The sequence below is a fragment of the Haliotis asinina genome, chromosome 11, assembly GCF_037392515.1.
Source record: "Haliotis asinina isolate JCU_RB_2024 chromosome 11, JCU_Hal_asi_v2, whole genome shotgun sequence".
Lineage (NCBI taxonomy): Eukaryota > Metazoa > Mollusca > Gastropoda > Lepetellida > Haliotidae > Haliotis > Haliotis asinina.
In genome coordinates, this window is record NC_090290.1 from 25,589,555 (window position 1) to 25,613,968 (window position 24,414).

At 38.8% G+C, this 24,414-nt stretch overlaps 1 protein-coding gene across 2 annotated transcripts in view; it reads right to left on the minus strand.

The window, feature by feature from the left end:
- Positions 1 to 2,840: 2,840 nt before the first annotated feature.
- LOC137256254 (pre-mRNA-processing factor 40 homolog A-like) overlaps positions 2,841 to 24,414 on the minus strand; it is a 40,958-nt gene continuing 19,384 nt past the window's right edge. Inside the window, exons 15-25 of one of the 2 annotated variants that reach the window (XM_067793984.1) lie at positions 18,301 to 18,434; positions 11,775 to 11,981; positions 10,914 to 11,030; positions 10,502 to 10,558; positions 10,070 to 10,150; positions 9,554 to 9,730; positions 9,368 to 9,467; positions 8,804 to 8,871; positions 7,585 to 7,788; positions 6,872 to 6,886; positions 3,314 to 3,502 (exon numbers count right to left, since the gene is read on the minus strand). In XM_067793984.1, the coding sequence (XP_067650085.1) occupies positions 3,404 to 3,502; positions 6,872 to 6,886; positions 7,585 to 7,788; positions 8,804 to 8,871; positions 9,368 to 9,467; positions 9,554 to 9,730; positions 10,070 to 10,150; positions 10,502 to 10,558; positions 10,914 to 11,030; positions 11,775 to 11,981; positions 18,301 to 18,434 (1,259 nt within the window). In that variant the 3' untranslated portion in view covers positions 3,314 to 3,403. Of the gene's footprint in view, positions 3,503 to 6,871; positions 6,887 to 7,584; positions 7,789 to 8,803; positions 8,872 to 9,367; positions 9,468 to 9,553; positions 9,731 to 10,069; positions 10,151 to 10,501; positions 10,559 to 10,913; positions 11,031 to 11,774; positions 11,982 to 18,300; positions 18,435 to 24,414 lie in introns of both variants that reach the window. The other variant, XM_067793986.1, reaches the window with a different exon arrangement.

Consider the following 24,414-nt stretch of genomic DNA (forward strand, 5'->3'; position numbering starts at 1 on the left):
GCCCATCATTTATTTAAGATGCGCCATCAGATTTGCATTTGCTCTTAGCAGTTAAGTTGGTTTTTTAAGCATTTTCTGATGGGAATATTTCATTTTTACGCTTCAAGATGTGTTGGCGATTTCAGAACCAGTTAATTTGAGGTTTCACACTCAGATCCTTAATTCAATTCCACACACACACCACTAAATGATCGTGAGACTGTCTTGAAACTGCGCAGATTTCCTACTTCTTTCTGTGTTTATGTGTTGTGATAAGCGAATCAAAATGGATTTTGCAAATTCATAATATCACGGTCCTTTCGGAAATTGCCAGAATACTGTGATGACCATTAATGTTGGCATATTGCATGTCTGGTATTTGTGTATGTCTGAGACCACAAACACCCATGTTTGAGGTCTGAGTGTCTGGCCGATTTATAACATGGCTGTCTTTAGACAATGTGAAGTCCATCATTAACATTCCAATGTGAAAGTGGCAAGAGCTGACTCTTACTGTGAGTAGATATGAGTAATGTGATGGTTGCAAATAGACTCCAGGTGATGATACAGCCAGGCATAACTGCAACTGCATGTATTGCACATTCATTAACATCATATTACAACCTGAAAGTAACTGTTCTGTTTGGGGAAATCATTGATAATGTTTAACCTCGACATTGAAAGTACCCGTGAGCACTGGCAAACTGTAGTGCAAATAGGGTTGCGCAACAGAGGGAAAATGACCAGTCTGCTTGCATGCACCGGGAAGTGAGCAGTCTAAGTAAACTTATCCTCAGTACTTTTCGTTACACTCCACTACTGAGTCTAACAAAACCTTATGGGAGGTCGCGTCGGGTAACTTTTGAGATTGTCCAATCAGAACACAGCTTACCAAATCGCGAAAGTGCACATTCACACATACCTTTTGAACTTTTTATCTCGAAAAGGTTCGTATCCAAACGATTCCGAATGCTATTTAGCGTACGCTCGCTTCCGGGTAATGCCCACGGCGTACGTACAGCCATGACAACGGCGAGTAAACAATCGCTGAAAATAGTGTTTTTGGCAATATTCAAAGATGTTATCTTTCGGAAATAATAGCTAATGGTAAGCATGTCAACAGAAACCCAAAAGCGTATATACTGCAATCTGTGTTATACGCGGATTTTGGTTTGTGGGGAGATCTGGGTCGGTGACGTGAATATTTTGAAAATCCCTCCGATCCCAAAATAGTAGCCGTTGTCTGATTGGTTAAATCTGTTTAACCGTCTCGCGTTTGATTGGAAGGTCATTGGTCGCTAAAAGATTACCTGACGCTACCTCCTACTAGGTTTTGTTAGACTCAGTGGTGGAGTGTAACGAAATACACTGAGACTAAGTTTACTTATACTGGGGAAGTGAACAAAGGTTGATAAGGCAATTCTCTCGCTTCTCTCGAACAACATTTTTCAGATCAAAATAAAATATCGCCACCATCAAAGGTATATACCAATTTCTTCACCGGGTTGTGCTGTCAGATTTCCAACCCCATACTTAATCATTACTCAAGTAAAATATATTTTATTCAACATTTTAAGAACCACTCGTGGTATATCAGACCGTTCTTGGTCTCCATTCCCGCCAGCTTCCTGTTCAACGAGGCAAAAGTTTAAAGGTATGTGTGAATGTCAACTTGGTAAGATGCATTCTGATTGGTCAGTTAAAAAGGCTGCCTGCCACGACCTTCTACTAATGTTTGTTAGGCTCAGCATAAGCAGTGTGACAAATAATACTGAACCTAACTTTACTTAGACTGACTAATATATTTTACCCATGAATGCCTGCAACACTTTAATTGCTACCACAGTTGTTACCCTAGTCTGTTTAGAAAAATAACCTTTTGAGTTTTTACATGCGAAGAAATATTAGTAGTTCAATATATATTGGGCACATTGATGAAACCAGATCTGTGCTTACATCTCCCTATCTAGAAAACATTGGCACAGCTGAATCTCTTCTTAAACCAATATCACTACTGCACAGTAGCTTATCTCATCAAATATTCAACAAACCTGGGTGTAACAAAAAGCAGTCACTGAAGACAAAGCTTCCCAAAAGGCTAAAATCAGGTTTCAAATGTACATCTATCTCCATAAAGACAGATAGTTTTTTATACTTTATGAAGTAGTAGTTTCATATCAGATCCAAAAAGATAGTTGGATATAAGCTATAAGCACAAAAACCAACAAAGTTCCTATCTTACAATACTGTAGGTCAAATTTCACATACATTCTTTTATATATATAAATACATAGGTGAGGCCATGTAGGGGAGACCATGTAGGTGACACCACATAGGTGAGACCATGGAGGTGACACCACATAGGTGAGACCATGTAGGTGAGGTCACGTAGGTAACACCACATAGGTGAGGCCATGGAGGAGAGGCCATGTAGTTGACACCACATAAGTGAGGCCTTGGAGGTGAGACCATGTAGGTGAGGTCACATAGGTAACACCACATAGGTAAGGCCATGGAGGTGAGACCATGTAGGTGAGGTCACATAAGTGACACCATGTAGGTGACACCACATAGGTGAGACCATGTAGTTGACACCACATAAGCGAGGCCATGTAGGTGAGACCATTTAAGTCACATCACATAGTTGAGACCATGTAGGTGACACCACATAGGTGACACCATGTAGGTGAGGCCATGTAGGTGAGACCATGTTGGTGAGGCATATAGCTGCTTCATCAGTGCTCTTCAAGATGTCTCCAGATACTGAACATGAGCAAGACGAAAACAAGAGTTCAGCTGGGTGTGATGGAAGACACTGCACCATTACAAGGTCAACAAGTACATAACAAAAACACAATGATGATTAGAATGTTTTTTTTATTATCTATTGTACAGAGAACACAGAAATGAAGGATGGTGAAATGATAGCAAAGTGCCATGAGAGTTCAAGTTCACACTACAAAATTAATGACGCCCTTATCTTGATACTACAGGGAAGGAAATCAAATACAACTAAATGTCAATCCCAAACATAGTATATCCTTCACTGCTGTTGGTACAGCTTCAGTTCTGCACGCACATATGGCAAAAAGTCTTCACAAATAATGTGATGATGTGCTGACATAACAGCCATATTGGTGTCAGCAGTTCACACATCAACCTTTCAAAAATCAGTCGATCCACCATGTTCCGCCAGCTTACAGAATTTTACCGTTGCTTGTTCGGAGACTTCAATCATCGCTCCCCTCTTTTCTTATCAAACCATTAAAATTAATCAACTTTTCAAACTTGTGTTCCTCGATGAGTCATCTTTGAAGACTGTAATGTCCATTCACCGTCTGTTTAATGCTAGTCTATGTAGCCTGTCAGCATGTCCACATATAAACCCGAAGCCAGTCAGCAGGCTGAGACCATGTGCTGTAGTTTATAAGTCACTCTCCAGTTGCTGCAGTAACAACCTCCTCCTTTTCTCTAACTCTCCTTCACTCAACTCACTCTCTGTGCTGTCGTAGTCATCATCTCTCTGAAACAAACAACGTTTTATTAATAGGATCACTATGCATTAGTATGTGTTGGAATAATGTCTAGTCTACTTCCAGCTATCTTGGCAAACATTATCTAATGGTTGATATCATGAGCAATGACAATAAGCTACACCATGAATCAAATTCAACAAATCCACAGTTGCCTCTGTACTAGGAGGTAAGGCCATGGGGGTACTAGGACCACACTGCCTGCTAGCAATGAGGATTCAGACTTTTCAGGACGCTACAAAGGCATATTGCTTCCAATTCAAATCACAAAAACTGCTTAACATGTTGTATAGAGTTTGTAAGATAAGAACTGTTATCTCATTGTCATGGTAACTACCACTGTAAATAGGTAACCAGAATTATCTTTACTGTACAGAATGCATGAAGAAGCCCCATGTACTCAAACACACCACTCACTGCAAAAGCATTTATTAATAATGCATACACTATCTTTAAACTGTTCAGAAAACATATTCCGGGATCATTAGCCATGTTAAACTAGGAGACTAAATAGTTCAATTTTTTTTGCTTCTGTTAGACCACTGTCAGCCATATTGCAGGTACATCACTATGGCCTGATAGTACTGTATTCTCGGACTGAACATGATCTGTGACACTCCCTCCCACTCCAACATGTTGTTGATATCTCCAGATATGCCAAGTCTTCAAGAAAGCAGGGAGGGGACATGCTACCCAACGTTTAAGACTGGTTAGGTCAGATTCTCACATTCAACACTACAACATTTATTGTATCATTGATCATTTATCATACTTGGGGATCATATTTACAAAAGCACTAAATTCAGATGATATATTAAGCCAAAGTATTTTGCTTAATTATATGTTTAATATAGGTACAATTGTACAATGCAGGAATACACTTTCTCTATGATCTAATGAACCCTGTTACCGGGGGTCCTATACTTATGAAGACCTTCCAATGATAAATCAGGATAGAACAAGTATTGTAAGATATCTTAGTACCAAACCTCCATAACTGCTTGAGAAGACAAATCACTCTTCCCAAAACAATACTTTTTTCTCCAGTACTACCATTCAATGTATTCAAACTTAGTCGGAAGGTTAAAGGCTCTAGAATGTCATATTTTTCCTTTCTTGACCCCAGCTACAGTAAATCATATGCACATAAAATGTGGAAAGTCTTTCAAACACAGTATAACACAATGTTATGAAACATATACAAGATGACAAATCGATGTACAAAATGTAGTAATTTGAAATGGCTACAGACGAAGATATTATACCCACAAACACTTTCTTAAATAGAATCAGTCTAAAGGACACACCTATATGTACATTCTGTTCAAAGGAATTAGAAATAATTGTCCATCTACTTTATGACTGTTGTCATGTTAAAAAGATGGGAGAGTTTGAAATGAGGCTTAGGACTGTAACTGAAGGCTACATTGACTTCACCCCAGAAAACATTTTACTTGGATTTAAAGGGGAAGATAACAACTCTTTGAATGCAGTATGTCTTCTTGTGAAACAGGTAATATACACACAACAAAATAAAACAAGTTCCAAATTTCAGGAATGTAGTAAGGATGATATCAAAATACCGTGAAATCACAAAATACAATGTTTACCCTGCATGCAGCACCAGTGAGTTCATTACCTTCTGGTCATCTTTCCATAATCTATTTATAGGAAATACTACATCAGAAAACATACTGTAAGTTGATTTAATTACAATCATTGTAATTGGAAAGACAGATAAAGTATGCTAAACATATTCAAAGATGTTTATTCACTTTGGGACAGGGATTTGTGAAAGTGTATGAGGAGTGTATTAAGTACCTACACACTTATACTCATTTGAATATACCACACATGTACCATGTAAATTAAAATTGGTACATAACACCCTCCACCAAATCATTTATCAGTGCTACGTTTCAGGAACAGGTCCCCCCACCCACCCCATTTTCTTCTGCAATCTTCAACTTTCTCAGCAATACAGCTGTTTCTACCCAGAGTAATTACACATGCTTGTTGAACCCTTGTGCAACGAATTCCAATCTGTTTTTCTATGACAATCAACAAGGAATGATACATGAGGTAGCCTTTGTCAGACTTTCTTACATGAAATGAATTGTAGTCAACACAAATTGAATCAGCAAGTACTATGTCATCTCAGAAAATGTCATCATCAAGAACAACAAAATATCAACAATGAAATTTGTGTGAAATTTGAAATTGTCCACAGAGAAATAACAGGAAAAATCTGAACATATCTGAATCTTCTTACATATCTCCTGCTAAATGAAATTCTGAAATGATGAATGAACTTGTCGCTTACTTACTGGTCTTAAAATATTCAATCAATCAGGAATGGACCTTGTGTTATCAATACCCAATTAATGATCACATGAATATCTATACGCTCAGGCAAGAATAGAAAATATCAGAAAAAATCCCAAAAACCTGAAGGGTACAAATTTATCTTGAATTGCTTAAAATCAAAATCTATTAAAATCTAATGTCAGGGCTGACATATTAAAGAATACAGCAATGCAATAAAAGACAGACAGACAGAAACACAGACATATACATATTCTGAGAGCTTGAATATTATCCAGTGGTAATTTCCCCTGACAGTGTTACATTCTGGCTACATATAATGTAAGACATGCAACAAAGTGACTGTGTGGAATCATGCAGTCAATAGACCTGCTGTCCCTCTGCTGGCCACATACAGGCTATAAGGGCACAGAGTATCCAACAGTGACAGTACTGTGATACTATGCTGCAGGTTAACAATGCCACCCCATAATGACTTCTTGTCAGTCAATTCTGATTTTACACTCTTAATGGAAAAGGAGTACAGAGCAGACTAACAATAGCATCTTATAACATCTTTGGTATGAAGTTGATCTGAAACCCCCCTTTCCCCTGAGTCAGCTCTCTACCCACTGGACCACTGTATCACGTGATAGATGGGATGTGTTGAGTGAGTGTGTTTAGTTTTACACACACTCAGCAATATTTCAGCTATATGGCAGCGGTCTGTAAATAATCAAGTTTGGACCAGACTATCCAGTGATCAATAGCATGAACATCAACCTACACAAATGGTATATAATGACATATATGACATCAACCAAGTCAGCGAGCCTGACCACTCAATCCCATTAGTTGCCTATTACGCCAAGCATAAGCTACTGATGACCAATTTTGATATACTCTTCATGGCTGGATGTGATATGAACACTACACATGAAACAGCCAGCTGGAAGTTGGAACAATACAGCAATGGGTGTGAGAAGCTGGTGAAGGTTGTAAAGGACTAATGAATGTGGTTAGTAGGGTTAATGGTGGCTGAGGATTGAACTAACCTTCTTGGAAGCATGCTGAAAAGGGAAAAAACCATGGGATGTAATGCATGTCAGTCAGAAAGCAGGTCCTGTAGAAAGCATTTCATAGTATACATGATGCCAATCTCATTCCAGGCAACCTAACCTTGAATATATGAGGCCAAAACAACTTATAAGTACAAGAACAAGAAGAAGATATCATCTTAAAATACACTGCTTGTTGCCAAAGATCACAATGCATTGTACATAAGACACTGTTAGATTCATTAATTCCTCACATGCTGCATGCACAAACAAACACAATTTGGATTTCCACATGATAGCATTTCACATATTTTAAACACTGTTGTCTGTTCTCTAATGTGCTTAGTGGAAGTACCGGTAATTGACATTTGGTAATCTCAAGTGCCCAAACTTGGAAGGCAACTCTTTATCCCACTGCTATCTTTGTGGCAATACATGGATCCTATTTTTCCATTCAATTTAGAAAAATGTTCCACAGATCAATTCCTGTAAAACAGAAAATAACACTCAGATTGGATTCAGATGTCTTTACATTCAATGTCGAAGTATCTGTCTTGAATGTTGATGTAAGACAGTGATTACTCCCGAGACATTCTGTCTCCCTAAACAACTTAGCCCTCCCTACATGCTACTGTTTTCAACAGAGACTTTCTAGATTCCTGACAGTTTCGTCAGACCCCAACACAAAGGGAAAATCAAGCACAACTCACCTTATCATGCTTGTCTTTCCTGGAGGAGGGTGTTGGGGATTTCTTCCGACGAGAAGATTTACTATCCCTCTCTCTGTCTCGGTCCCTGTCTCTGTCCCGGTCCCGCTCACGTTCCCGATCACGGTCCCTGTCTCGATCTCGATCTCTTTCTCTTTCTCGATCATGATCATGTTTCTCGTCACTTGAATAGCCAGAACGTGATGGCTGAAAAAAAACTCACTAGTTTCAGGAATGAAGAGATAAAACACCTTTGTGTTTGAAAGTAAGAAACAAGCATGGCCACTATGGGGACATATGCCACACTGCAAATTATGAAACTTAAAAAGTAATGAAGATCATAGTTTAATATGCCAGCAAACACACGACCAGTCAACCTCCCTTAATATCTTGCTCTGTTGTTGTTCAAACACACAAGATCTGAGAAAGTCTGGGATAGAATAGGCTTTCAGCAAACCATGCTTGCCATAAAAGGCAACTATAATTGTTGTAAGAGGTGACTAACAGGATCTGGGGTCAGGGTTGTTGACTTGGTTGACACGTCATAGCTGGAATATTGCTGAGTGCAGCGAAAACTAAACTCACTCACTCAAACACACAAACATGCAAAAATAATAATAAAGAAATTGTCTTGAAAGTCTATGACGAAAATCCAATGAACAGTTCATGAGATATCTTGCTGACAATCCTAGCAGGTTAACATGCTGAAATCTTCAGTGTTGCTATGACCTTGAAAATTATGTGAAGGTCACCAAAATCCACTTGGTCATGCGCCTTCTCTAGATGAAGCTTGGTGTCACATATGAAAAAAATCTACAGAATGGTTCTTGAGATATCTCGTTGACAAGCATAACATGCAGGTTAACGTGAAGGTCACCAAAATAGACTAGGCCCTGCACCTACCCTAGTTGAAGCTTGGTGTCAAATATGAATAAAATCTAGTGAATGGTTCTTAAGGTATCTTGCTCACAAGCTTAAGATGCAGGTAAAAACTATCTTCAAAGTATCACATACTGATGATCCTTGGTAACAAATATGTAAAGAATCTGGTCAATGATTCTTAAGATATTCCAATCTGTATTTACATATGGCCACACAGACAAATGGAGCTTAATACTATATGCCCCACTTGGTGCTAAACTTGCAGCGGGAGATAATTAGGTTACTCAATTTTAGGATACTCAATTTTAGGCAGATATCTATGTCAAGTGTGGGAACTTACAGATCTAGAAATGTGCTTCTTCTTTTTCTTTTTCTTGTGTTTCTTGGATGTCCTCTCAGGCTCATACTCTACAAGAACAAAATGCAACTGAGGAAGAAGGACAGGATATATTATTTCCATGCACAGGTACCAGTTGTTTTCTTCAAATTCATTTATCCACATTAACATAGGAACCAAGGATGGTCAACTCTGTTCGTATTAACTTGCAAATGTCCACATAATTTGACAGCTATGAGTCTGCAGGGAGTTCAACAACTAGGCAGCAGTTCTTTTTCAGCAAAATGAATGACAGATGAAACAGAAGTCTCTAGACAATGAGATTCTAACTGCTAACATCTTTCATTCCATTGGGACTGGACTGGTTCCCAGCAGCCTATGTTTGTCATGAGGCAGGACATGTGGTTAGACATGCTGACTTGGTTGATACCTTGGGTCATCTGATCTCTCAGCCTGGATTGTCTCTGATAATCTCAATCACTGGATTGTTAGTGTTGGACTTTATTATTCACAGAGAGTATCAAATTAATTGGAATATTGGTGACTGACAATTTTATAAAACATTACCTCTATCTGAAGGTGTTCCAGGACTGGGAGACCTTGACTCAGACCGTGATTTCTTCTTCTTTTTAGCTTTGTGTCTTCTTTCTTCTTCTTCTGAATCACTCTGAATAAACAAAACACATTTATTCATAAATGAAGTCATGAACCAAAGATGAATTGAATGTCATTTAATAATCATAACAAACTTACAGAGTGTGATCTTGACCTTGACCTCTTGACCTTGTGTTTCTTTGATTTCTTCCTCTTTGCATGGTGGTGCCCACATGTCTCCTCATAAGCAATCACATACTCCCTAAAGAGTCGCATTCGTTCAGACTCGAGAGTGATTGCCTCAAACGCTGCCTCATGTTCTAGCTTTGATCTTATCTGGAACAAAGACATTTCCCTCTGCCATGAATCAATACAATTTCTTTGATTAGCATGTGAGGGATTTTGAGATCCATAATGTGAAATCCCTATCCAGTCCTAATGTTTACCTTAGGTTCATGCTGAATCGATGAATCGGACACACGTCCCCTTTATCAAGTAATGGACATATGATACTGAGGTAAATAACTAGTGTAGGTAGTTTGCCAGCTAAACACAGGTGTGGGTTGTGTTGTCTGCACACACAGGTGTTGGTAGAATTGCAAGTACACACAGGTAAAGGGCAGTATTATTGCAGGCTGAAGGCAGTTGTGTGAGGACATGGCAGAAGGTACTTACATCATCCCACTTGGTGTCCAGGTCTATGGGAGGAGACAGTTGCTTCAACAGAGTCTTGAAGGATCCCTCCAGTCGCTTCAGCTGTAGACACAGGATGTATGGTGTCAGACTTACTCACACACCTGTCACACAATGCTTTGCAGAAAGAAAATCCCACTGATGTTACAAGTGTGTAAAGTTGTGATCAGTATTAGCTAACCCATGTTGGGAAACCAGTCAACCATTGGTTTACCTTATTGTGTGGGTAAAGTAGAACACTGCAGAAACTTAAGTCTGTGGTGTCTTTGGTGTGTATGGTTGAAGTATTTATTAATATATTTATATTATTTATATTAATAAACAATATGTGATGAATACATGAACCATCAGTTTCTTGAAAAGTATCCCATATGCCACATGCAGTAAATGTATGAGTGTAGGTGAGACATGTACCTTCCTGGCCTCATCCTTCAGTCTTTCCTTCTCCCGAGCTTCTGCCTTCTCAATCAGCTGCAACACACAAACAGGATCACTTTACCTGTAGTTCAATCAAACTATCTCAAATAATGCAAGGTTATTTTAACTTTCGAAAAGTATTTCCGAATTTCACAGCTTATCAACTTCATGAGGGACACCCTATATGTCATGTTAGTAGGTAATTGGCTGAGACAATCTATATATCTATTATACTGACAAGTCAACAAAGAGTATATATATCAAGTCAGTATTGGCACAGACCTGTGATTTGGACAATGTGAAGATGAAGTTTGCTCCTGAAACATGAACAGCCACTTGCTAAATGATTCTGCCAAAGATGCTCAAGATATAACATTACATTGAACATTCTGTGTCCTGTGATACATACACTGTTGTAGGTGAGCTTGATGTTGCCGGTGTCGAGGCTGATGGCCCTCCTGTCACTGCTGATGACAGATGCAAAGTCATCATATGTCGTGCTGACCTCCACCACAAAACCCTTCTCCTGTTTTCAAAAAAGCAAATTGTATGAAAATATATACAGTGGATTTTGTAAAAGATACATGTATAAAAACGTTTGTTTCAGGACATAAACTAAACAAAGTAGAACAAGTAATACTTCAACCATGATCTGAGAAATGATTTGGGGAAATCTCAAAACTAGAGACCTGACTGTATGTTTGACCCTGAACAGTAATTGTGTGTAAGTGTATCCGAGAAGTCCATGTTATTTCCCAGTCACCAACATAGTATAAATGGTAATTTTACCTCACTGAGTCTGGTAAATGTAAGCACAGCTGTGATGGCCACACTGATTGTTTGTTTGAAGTAACAGATAGACATGTGAGTTGTTTCTAGGCAGATGGTGTACCATTATTTCACAGACTATGTCATTAATCCCCATGGCATTGATCAAGGGACTGGCGCCTATCTTGCTGATTGCTTGTCTGACACATTATCTTCACATGTATAGCATGTGTTTGAGGTCAATAGCATTTTTTATAGTTATCCTGTGATTGACTCTTAGTAATTTACTTTAGAGCTATGCAATTTAGATAAGGTCCAATCTGGAAATGCTGTGATTTCATGATCACTGACTCATGATCCTAGAGGAAAAGTTTCATTCATGTTAGGTTGTTTTATTTACAAGTGAAACTTCTCCTCAAATATCCTCACTAGTCCCAAGGACTTCAAGACAAAAGATTGACTTCATATCTCTGCTGGTTTTGCGAGTATGTGCTTCTCTTACCCGGAGTATCTCCTTCACAATCTTCTTCTCGTCATGGAAGCGGGCCTTGAGGTCCTCAACATAGAACTTGAAGAGGTCAAGTGGCGTGGAACCTGGTTGCCCAAGCATCATGGTGAAGCGGAGGTCTTGACTAATGATGGGATACAGGTCCATCCACAGAGACATGGAGTTGAGCTTGCCCTGGTCATGCAGCTCATCCAGGAGAACCTGCATGTCAACACAGGTCATGTTAAATGTAACCACAGCAGGAGAACCTGCATGTCAACACAGGTCATGTTAAATGTAACCACAGCAGGAGAACCTGCATGTCAACACAGGTCATGTTAAATGTAACCACAGCAGGAGAACCTGCATGTCAACACAGGTCATGTTAAATGTAACCACAGCAGGAGAACCTGCATGTCAACACAGGTCATGTTAAATGTAAATGCTTGAAAGGATAACCTTCAGGTCGACACAGACACTCATTTCACTTTTATGACAGAGACCATTTTTTTTTTCACGTATTCTTAATAACAGAAGTGGTGCTGTCCACACATACAGTCGTGCCCCATCTGTCCGAAAACTTGTGTTTTTCTTGAAACTGTCCAGAAAAACGAATTTCCGGATATCTGAACCATGGACCATATGTACATGTACAAAGAAGTGTACAAATAACATTATAGGCCTCAGACATAACCTTTATTGATTGATAACATCAACTAGCACTTACTGCTTCAACTTCATATTTCCTGCTCGATACACTATGTCTAGACTTAAACTGTGTTAACGAGCCACGAGTATAAGCAAAGTCTGCGATACCCATGCTATCGCCAAAAGTATGTGCTTTTTCAGTCAATATTTCGTCATTGACAGCCAAATTGACACACCTCAAAATTAACTCAGTGTCACCTTGCTAATTACTTGTAGTTAATCTTCTCATGCTCCAAAGACTGCTGTCTTCTTCCAGGTTAAGGTACACAAGCCCAATTGATATTTGCGCGTGTAAACATACTGACAAGTACTCAGCCATCTGGATATACCAGACAAAAATGCATATATTTAGCATTTTGCATGTGAAAATGACAGTCCAGTTGCTAAAACTGGATTTCCGAATAAGTGAGTAATTTACAATGTTGTGAATTCATTTTAAGGAATTTTCGTTCAGAAAGCAAATTTTCCAGATATCTGCGGTTTGGATACACAGGGCAGGACTGTACTAAACAACAGATCCATCACATGAACCTTCTATCCACTGTCACTATACATGTTGAAAACAACTGAAATCTCAGAACTGCAAAATCTAAGACTGATTAAAGGCCACATGCAACCCAAAAATCAAACATAAATGAAAGACAATTATCACTTATTCATGACATATAATATATATTACTGCTTGTGAAAACAAATAAACAAAATTATAAGTGTACAATCGTGATTCAAGAGCATAATATTTTGTACTTGGGCTTACTTCCCTCGAAACGAAGCCCTCGGCAGACCGAACCCAGTCATTGTGGGTATGCTGAGGGCTCACTGTGTGTACAGAAAGATGATCTGTTTGATGGGCATTTTAGAAGTATGTCAAGTCACAAGAAAGTAAGATTCTTTATGGATAACAACTTCTTTTTTGTACTTGATGCGTCATTTAAGTATGGATTCATATACTGTTGTCAAACAAAATCATATACACTAGAAGAGGCTGTTATCCATGTAGGGTTTTGTAAATTCATCTTCTCTGAATTTGTGTTCGATCTAATCAAAAATCATCTCAGTAGAGATGGTGAACTACTGCGTGGCTGGAAACTGTCATTCATCCAAGTACAAAGCAGGACTTGAATCTGACGAGTTTGCACCAGTTTCAGTTAGATCCAGTCATCCGAGAAAAACGGATGTAACTTTTCTGCAACTCACAGACATAAAAACATGTCATGTGTTCAAGTATCACACCTGCCTAATTACATAATGTGGCAGAGACAGGACTTGGGTGCACAAGTCATAAATCAATGTATTTTGTTTATGGCGTATAGCCTGATAGGTGTTAAGTTCAAATTGCATGTGGTCAATGATTGAAGCTGTGTATTGCATATTATCTCTAGCAGACTGGCAATCAGACATATAGGTGTCAATTAACCAGACACTGAGCTTTCTCTGTGACAGAGGCTGCTTACCACAATCAACAATTTTTTTTTATATACCGAGTAGATTATTTACTTGTCTGTGTACACAACCAAGATTAGACTACCGCTCATGACCTCAGACGCTGGGCATGCATACTGTTTCAAGCTCTGCGAACCTATTCACTGCGCATGCGTTATGGACGCAGCGCAGCACAGCTGTTGAAACCAATTTTTCCGCCTGCACTAGGAGAATTTTGTGAATCATTTGAACTTGGCGGGCTTTTTTTCATCATGCCTTTTTCAACTTTATAGGTTGAATTGGCATTTTTTAAGATTTGTTCTCGTAAGAGCATAGCAAAAGGTATCAGAATCTGCAAAGTTGCGTTTTACGTTGCATGTGACTTTTAACTGTTTAAACTACAACAATAAGTTCTTTTCTTCTACCACAAAAAAGAGACCATATAAAGCCTCAGGTAAATAACCCACCAGATTATGTCAGTTTGGCTTATGTTTAGGGTATCATCAAGTTTAGAGGGTTTATCAAAGGTAGTCACTATTTGGTCATATATGTTTTTGGATGAATATCACCCTGTATGAGATGAACTCTAAACTGCCATGTTCATTTCAGGCAGTCTCTTGAGACCACTGGTTTGTACAAAATGGCACATATCAATAGAAATCATTTGTGGCTTAATTAAGAAATACAGTTCGCTTGACCACCATGTACAGTGTAATAAAGCACACTTTTGCCCTGAACAATTATAGTTCTGAATGCTTTATAATAGTTCAAGACAAAAGTTTGCTTTATTACACTATACTTTGTGGTAGAACGAAACGTATCTCTTTTCTAAAGATGCCAAATCTAAAATGTTCTAAGGATAATTTTGATTAATCTAAGGCAGAAAACAAACGACCTAAATTAAGAATTCTTGCCCAGGGATAACTGATGCACTGTTCTTTTGATATGTCTGCCCCCTATGTTAAGACAAACATTACCAGATAAACAACATGGGGCAATATGAACATCGCCCTTCTACTACCGACGTAAGTTGAGATCAGTACATCCAAATGAAGCTGACTTGTCAAGCGACATTCCAAGATTGCATTATGGGATTGTAAATATTGTGAACATTACTGTGTCGCTTTAAAATTGTGAGTCAAACTATGAGACATTTTATCCGTTGGAAAACATAAACGTAATGTTCCCACCAGGTGTTGGTAGCTGAGTGACACAACTGCAAACCAAGAAACGAGATGCAACTGATTATTTTACTGTAGGAGGATGTAAGAGGTGATGACAACTGACATGCATCGTGACATCGGTTTTAGTGTGACACAATGCAATTGTTCGATTACGAGGATGGTGCAGTGAGGCCACCACATTGTGATACAATGCAAAAAGTGCACACTATTATCTGATGAAGTACTGTCAGCATCTTTGAAGTTGTACCGAAGCATCTTACAATGCAAAATACAAAATCATTTCCTTATCAATAATTTGAAGATAAACAAAATGAAAGTGTTCAACAAAAATTATGTACCACACAACAATTCTGCCATACATTTTCTCTACAGTTTATATACCTCTTAAAGACAGACATCCCTTTATTCAGATTAAGACAGCTGTTTAATCTTGCAAGCCACAAAGTTTCAAATGGTGGCCAGACGGAAGCAGACAAAAAGAATGTGGCAGGTATCTATTCCACGTAGCAGAATGAGTGTCAGTGTGAACACTGGGGCACACTGAGGTGTGTGATGGAGGTGTATGAGCATGATGTATATCACTGGCAGTCTGCCTCCAACATGCTAGCATGATCTGGTACCACAGGACTGTGCAAGACAACGCCAGGACCTTATTCCTTTAATTACAAGAGCAGGTGCAGCTACAGATAATTTAATTCTGTCCTTCTTCTTTGTTCATGCACCACCGCATATTTAATCTGACGGCATCTACAGGCGCAGGAAGCGAGTGCAACTTTTGCAACAATTATAGTGATTACACACATAAAACTGTCATCAGTCCTGGCAGGCTTCAAATTTATATACGTTTTTCTCTCCTGAAAGGATGAGAACATTCTCCTCTTCTGTGACTTGAATGTGTCTATAAAGACGACAGAGTATTTTTTGGAATAATTAGAACTGTCTTTTGGACTTATTGATTTGTTGTACATGTGACTGAGTAACACCATTCTTGTACCAATCAATGGTAAAAAATGGCACTGCAACACTTCTGTACAAGAAAGGGTTCTGTTGCGTGATGGGTCTAATTCAACAGTCACTGACTGATGTAACGCAGAAGCAGAAGTTGCAGTGAGTGAGTTGGTTTCCAGTTGCTTTGAAAAGTATTTCATTTATATCATTGCATGTGAGCTTCATGTTTAAAGAAGGCCTAATGTGATCTTCCACACTTACACAAGATTGTGAAAAGTTGTATAATGCTTTTGAAAGTATGCAAGCATCATGGAGAATGAGCAGGTAAAATGTTTGAAATGGCTACAGACAGGGTGGGGCAGGGGAGACATCTAAGACTGCAGACATGGTGGGGCAGGTGGGACATCTAGGCCTACAGGTAGGTTGGGGCAGGTGGGACATTCAGGCCATAGGCAGGGTGAACAGGTGAGATATCTAGGCATACATGCAGTGTGGTGTAGGAATGCCATCTAGGCTTACAGACAGGGCAGATGGGGCATCAAGGCCTCAAGGTCGGGTAGGTGGGACATCCAGGTCTACAGACAGGGTGGGGCAGGTGAGACATCTAAGATTCTAACCTACAACAGGGTGGGGCAGGTGGGACATCAGAGCCTACAGACAGGGTGGGGCAGGTGGGACATCTTAGATTATAACCTACAACAGGGTGGGGCAGGTGGGACATCAGAGCCTACAGACATGGTAGGGCATGTGAGACATCTAAGATTCTAACCTACAACAGGGTGGGGCAGGTGGGACATCAGAGCCTACAGACAGGGTGGGGCAGGTGAGACATCTAAGATTCTAACCTACAACAGGGTGGGGCAGGTGGGACATCAGAGCCTACAGACAGGGTGGGGCAGGTGACATCTAAGATTCTAACCTACAACAGGGTGGGGCAGGTGGGACATCAGAGCCTATAGACAGGGTGGGGCAGGTGAGACATCTAAGATTCTAACCTACAACAGGGTGGGGCAGGTGGGACATCAGAGCCTATAGACAGGGTGGGGCAGGTGAGACATCTATGATTCTAACCTACAACAAGGTGTGGCAGGTGGGACATCAGAGCCTACAGACAGGGTGGGGCAGGTGGGACATCAGAGCCTACAGACAGGGTGGGGCAGGTGAGACATCTAAGATTCTAACCTACAACAGCTTGTGGCAGGTGGGACATCCTTAAGGCCACAATACTGTCTATTGCTTCTTTTAAATAAATGTTGCCATAACCTGCACATGAAGTTTTGTCTTCCACATGATGTGTTTGTGTGTTTGAATCAAACATGGTCCTGGTGTGTTTCAACACCCTTGTTTTTTTGTTTTTGACAATGTTTCCTATCAGTCAAAGTCAACAAATATTATTTCACTGCAATTTCTAAAGTGCCCTTTAAGCACACAAAAAGGTACATTTATCAAAAAGTATAAATGACCTCACCAAAATTCAGTTTATATATGACTATCTAATTTAGGGTGTTCCCATATATTTTTGTTTGTAGTATACATTCTATCTGGACTGATATGCAGACAGAAAGTGTGTCACTCTAACCCTATCATGACAAGGTAACTCTCAACATAACTCTGTTATATGGCTGTATGTATAAAGGTTCCATTTTACTACTGATGTTACTGATGATGTTATTGTTGATGTTGATGTTAAACTTCCACTCATATACGACTGATACTGAACTATTGATGTTACTACTCATGGTGTTAATCCTCAACCAATACATGGTTAAAACTGATCTATTGATGCTACTACTACTCCTGTTAATGTTAAACTTCCCCTGATCTTACTATTCAAATAATACAAGTATTCAACTGAAATAAGTTTATTCTAATGACAACGAAAGCTTACACATGCACAATGTCCTGATGTTGTGGAAGCCAACACTATAGTGATTTAACAAGCTCTCATCTATTTTTTAGATATTTTCATATAACTAAAAAACTGATATAAACAGTCACTTTTTTAATGATATGTTTGGTGCCCTATTTCTCGAAAACAGTGGCTCTCCACTTGGTAAAATGAGACAACAGTGAGAAATACCTCCATTTCTACATTGTGGAATACTTTCCCAGGATACGCTACCCATGAACTTCCAAAACAAAGCTTGTATGAGATATTTTTCTGACATCCTGTGACTGTCACATTGCTTCATGGTGACCAGCACACAGAGTTTCAAGTTTTCTTCTAAGACCACTGAATACTCGGCATGAGTCAGACATACTTGGTGAAAGTAACCTACCACAAAGCTCTCCCTGTTCTTGCGTTGCTGACGCTTCATCCTCCGTCTCTCCCGCTCCCGCTCGTCGTCATACTCCTGCTCCAGCATGCGGATGTGGTCCTCAAAACAGACCAGGGCATCTTCCTTGTCCATATCTGATACAGAAATATCCTCTACAGTCAGTCAGCCATTAGCATCTATCATCCATTAGAGTCACTCATCCATTAAAGCCAGTCATGCGCAAGTCAATCATCCATCAGAGTCACTCATCCATTAAAGCCAGTCATGCGGAAGTCAATCATCCATCAGTCATTCATCCATTAAAGCCAGCCATGCGCAAGTCAATCATCCATTTGAGTCACTCATCCATTAAAGCCAGTCATGCGCAAGTCAATCATCCATTTGAGTCACTCATCCATTAAAGCCAGTCATGCGCAAGTCAATCATCCATTTGAGTCATTCATCCATTAAAGCCAGTCATGTGGAAGTAAATCATCCATTTGAGTCACTCATCCATTAAAGCCAGTCATGTGGAAGTCAATCATCCATTTGAGTCACTCATCCATTAAAACCAGTCATGCGCAAGTCAATCATCCATTTGAATCACTCATCCATTAAAGCCAGTCATGCGGAAGTCAATCATCCATCAGATTCATTCATCCATTAAAGCCAGTCATGTGGAAGTCAATCATCCATTTGAGTCACTCATCCATTAAAGCCAGTCATGCGGAAGTCAATCATCGGTCAGAGTCAGTCATAATTAAGTCATCCATTAGTCAGTCCTACATTAGTCAGTCATCCATCAGTATCAGTCAATCATACATTAGCGTAGAGTGAGTCATACATTTGTCAGTCATCCATTAGAGTGAGTCACACATTAGAATCAGTCACATATTAGCATCAGTCATCCATTAGAGTCCGTCATCCATTAAAACCTGTCATCCAATAGTCAATCATATATTAGCATCAGAGTCAGTCATACGCTAGTCAGTCATCCATTAGAGTCATTCATTCATTAAAGTCTCCACAGCAATGTGGAGAGAGTCCCCAAGACTGTCATTATTTACTACTGTGTACATTAACCCAGTTGTTCCCCATAGCGAGGATCAGGCAACATGACCATACGAGACTGTCATTATTTACTGTACATTAACCCTGTTGTTCCCCACAGCATGGATCAGGTAACACAATGACCATACGAGACTGTCATTATTTACTGTACATTAACCCTGTTGTTCCCCACAGCAAGGATCAGGTAACACAATGACCATATGAGACTGTCATTATTTACTGTACATTAACCCTGTTGTTCCCCACAGCATGGATCAGGTAACACAATGACCATACGAGACTGTCATTATTTACTGTACATTAACCCTGTTGTTCCCCACAGCATGGATCAGGTAACACAATGACCATACGAGACTGTCATTATTTACTGTACATTAACCCTGTTGTTCCCCACAGCAAGGATCAGGTAACACAATGACCATATGAGACTGTCATTATTTACTGTACATTAACCCTGTTGTTCCCCACAGCATGGATCAGGTAACACAATGACCATACGAGACTGTCATTATTTACTGTACATTAACCCTGTTGTTCCCCACAGCATGGATCAGGTAACACAATGACCATACGAGACTGTCATTATTTACTGTACATTAACCCTGTTGTTCCCCACAGCAAGGATCAGGTAACACAATGACCATATGAGACTGTCATTATTTACTGTACATTAACCCTGTTGTTCCCCACAGCATGGATCAGGTAACATGATGACCATATGAGACTGTCATTATTTACTGTACATTAACCCTGTTGTTCCCCACAGCATGGATCAGGTAACACAATGACCATACGAGACTGTCATTATTTACTGTACATTAACCCTGTTGTTCCCCACAGCAAGGATCAGGTAACACAATGACCATATGAGACTGTCATTATTTACTGTACATTAACCCTGTTGTTCCCCACAGCAAGGATCAGGTAACACAATGACCATATGAGACTGTCATTATTTACTGTACATTAACCCTGTTGTTCCCCACAGCATGGATCAGGTAACACAATGACCATATGAGACTCTCATTATTTACTGTACATTAACCCTGTTGTTCCCCACAGCATGGATCAGGTAACACAATGACCATACGAGACTGTCATTATTTACTGTACATTAACCCTGTTGTTCCCCACAGCATGGATCAGGTAACACAATGACCATATGAGACTGTCATTATTTACTGTACATTAACCCTGTTGTTCCCCACAGCAAGGATCAGGTAACACAATGACCATATGAGACTGTCATTATTTACTGTACATTAACCCAGTCGTTCCCCACAGCATGGATCAGGTAACACAATGACCATACGAGACTGTCATTATTTACTGTACATTAACCCAGTCGTTCCCCACAGCAAGGATCAGGTAACATGATGACCATATAAAAGTACAACACACACCAAGGTCAGAGTGCTACCCAGATACCCAGGTTAACCTGGGCATGTGGTAACCCCCTTCCTCCTAACCACTGCTGGAAATGTACCAGTGCCCACAGCTGGCACAGTTCTCTTTCCAAATATAGACTGGATGATTAGAGTTATTGGCACTGATCTGCCATTAGAGTCTCTCATTTATATAACCTAATTCTAACTGCTTGTCACAATTGAAACAGTAATCAATATTAGTTCTTTACTTTTCAAAAAATATCCATTAACTCCTAACGTGATCCACTTTTGCATTTCTGATGAGAATACAATGCTTTTGGAACTCTTATCCATTTGTCTTACAAATCTGATTACAAATGAGTTTCACCAGGCACTTTCATTTCATTCCTTCTTCCATGTTGATTGCGTACAATGCATACAGAATGACAGCTCTCATATTCTAAGTCCAAAGTGACTTCTTTTTAACAGACCATGACTTCATGCACATCAGTGTGCAATGAAATATTACTACAAAGGGCACTTCTTACTTGCCCATTTTGAAATTAGACTTAGCTTCAATATAAACGACATACCTGACGTAAAATATGACTTTCATGCTGAAACTATTAAGCCTATAGCTACCATGGAGTCTCACTATCACTATGAAAAGAAGCAGGCAGGAGGAGTCGTCTTAAAAGCAAAATCAGGACAAGTGAAGCAGATGATGGTTGGCGTCAGGTAGGGGGATAGAGATATCAGCTAAGATATGATAATTCCACAGATGAATTAAAGTAGGGAAGTACATGATATATCCTAACACATATCCAGTCCTGTTGATCTTCAGGTGGTTATGCCACTATATATTTTGAGACATTTAATATGATGCGTTTCTGTGGGTAGCAGGTATCATGCTCTTTTACATATCTTGTCATAAACATCATGAAAAAAAGACACGTAAGATGAGACATATTCAACACACATGAAAAACCACAAAATATCTTTGAGATACCCCCTAGTGGCAGCACATGCATTTCATGCCAGGTGAGTTGATGATCCACTGTTAACCTGGCTGAGTGACCCAAGTGCCATCTATAGTCTTATCTATCTTTTTCAGCAGCTATTTATATTTTTTGTCTGATTTAATTTTAATGCGTGAACATGCTTTTCTGGATATCCTCTTATGCATCACACTGAATGCCCAGTTAGGCTAAAGTGAGTTATGTAGGATGACACATATCCTCTTTGCAGCTGTGTTAATTTGAGGAATAGAGAGTAACAGCCCCCAAACTGGGTTTTTTTTCCAACAGTTCTTTAGACTGGTCCTGCTATTTACCAGACAATGTCAATCAGATTACTCCCTTTCCTAACAGCAAGTATGTCCTACAGCTATTTTGGTGACAAGTCACAATATATGTGTACATTGTTTTGTTGATGGGATACCTATCCATTCCAATATACGATACTAAAGCCATGTTCCTTTAGATACCATTGCAAAGCACATGAAATAATAACATCATAATACATTGGAAATATTTTAATGGTGAAATGGAGTCCTTTAACTTGAGCGCACATCTCAGTTCACGTAACTTGTCTCATGTTACATCATAATTTATTAAGCATCAGTCTTATCAACAAACGTAATGAATTACAGAAAATTTGAACACATGGGTGATGTCATTGCTTGTTCTTTCTTTGTTGATGTTTGAGATAGATCACATTGGTATTTCTAAGATGTTCTACCAAAAGATCAAAGGTTAAGAAAACATAATTTGCTCTGATCAGTGAAGACCTTATGACACTTTAGAGCATGTTTTATTGCATGCTGTATTGCAGAAACTAAAATATATCTTTCCTCATCTACCAATGCTAAACTTGTTTTGATAGAGCTGGCTTCATAACTGAATCAGTAATAACTGGTGCAAAAGCAATACTTAATAACATCAAGCATGGGGGTAAGGCAGACTATGTATCGATAATTGAGTAATTTATATCACACATTTTTACTGTGAAAACCTGGACTTAACGAACAGAATATTACAGTAGACTTATTTCTGTATTAAAATAATGAGTTGATATATGACTTGGTTTGTTCATTTAGTGTTATATGACAAGACATACATCTGCTATTCACCACTATAATATAAACAAAATTTCAAAAGCAATTTGAAACAACAAACACCTGCTTGTGTTCCATCCTAATCTAGTTGATCTTCCATGTGTATTTCAGAAAAAATCATTTTTCAAAAAACAAAAGCTACATACAAAGTAAACACTTTTGAATTCACTTTTCGTGAGGACTTTTAAACATTCAGTTAACAGGACAAATTGTACAAGGTTAGCCTAACAGATCAGGGGTACATTTAAGTTTGGGATTTTAACCATTTTCACTCAAATAAAGGAAACATACCCTGCAAATTCCATGTCCATGTCAGTGAGAAACATGTGTTTGAATTACTACAAAACATAAAGATTTGTGAATAAACATGCACATCAACATTCTGTCAATCAAACAACCAATAATGATTTTACAATTACTTTCTCAGTCTACTCGTGTATGCATACAATTATTAAAAATATCATCTGTTTAATTATGGTACTACATTAAATTTCAGAAAACAAGAAACAGGCATTCTTTACGCTGCTATCATGAAATTATCCCAAATGCTATTACACAGCAAAGAAAATACTAAGGTATGGTGAAAAACAATCAAAACAACTTTAGATTATTAAAATTGAGTCCAATTTGGAGATTGTGACACATTTAACAGTAAATATATTTCTATGGCTTATTAACTGCATGAAAAATATATCTATGATATGTGCAAATTCTACATCATGATTACTGCAAGACAACATGATAGAATGTGATTATGTTATCTGAATCAATCTGTCAATCAGCATGTATTTATTTGTTCCTATTTTCTTAACTGTAACACTCTGCATACTTTTAAAACTTTTCCTGAGTAAGTGAGAGACTTGGTTATAATTAGTGCTGCCTTTGTGCATGCTGTATTGTCAGGCAACACAATTTGCAGTGAACTTACTGGCATTATGCAGTGTTCAGGAATGGTGTATCAAAGCAACAGGATGTTAGGTCCTGTCAGTTTCAGATGTCCTTCTGATCCACTGAAAATTCATTGGACCCACAGAATAAAAATAAACATTCATTTCAGATTTAAAGTTTCTTATCAGTAGCATTGAAATTATTACTATCTAATTTTATTAAAAGCGAACAGGTTTGACGTGTCACACATGACTACTTCAGTCAAAGTCACTGTGAAATATACAGGCAGCCACTGGGGCTGGCAGGTTGTAGACTTCCATCTGACCTAAACAAATCTATGTTATTCGTGAACACTGATAATGTGATGCTTTTGTAAAATCAGGCTGAGATACATGTACACAAAGTATGACTGTGAGTGGTAACTTAAGATGTTCATCATTAGTAATATGGTTTTAAGAGGTCATTATTAAGTTATCTTTCCTCAGCAAAATGACATCACAGACAAGGTAATTTCAATATGAATGTCCTTGTGACACTTCGACCAATATTTGCAGTAATGTTACACATCAACTGACTTTCATTGATATTGTGCTTAAACATTGGCAGATTTAATGCTCTGTCATTATTCTGCAGGTTTCTTTACATATGTACAACTGTGCACTGCTGAACTTCACCCATCGTGTCCATATGGAT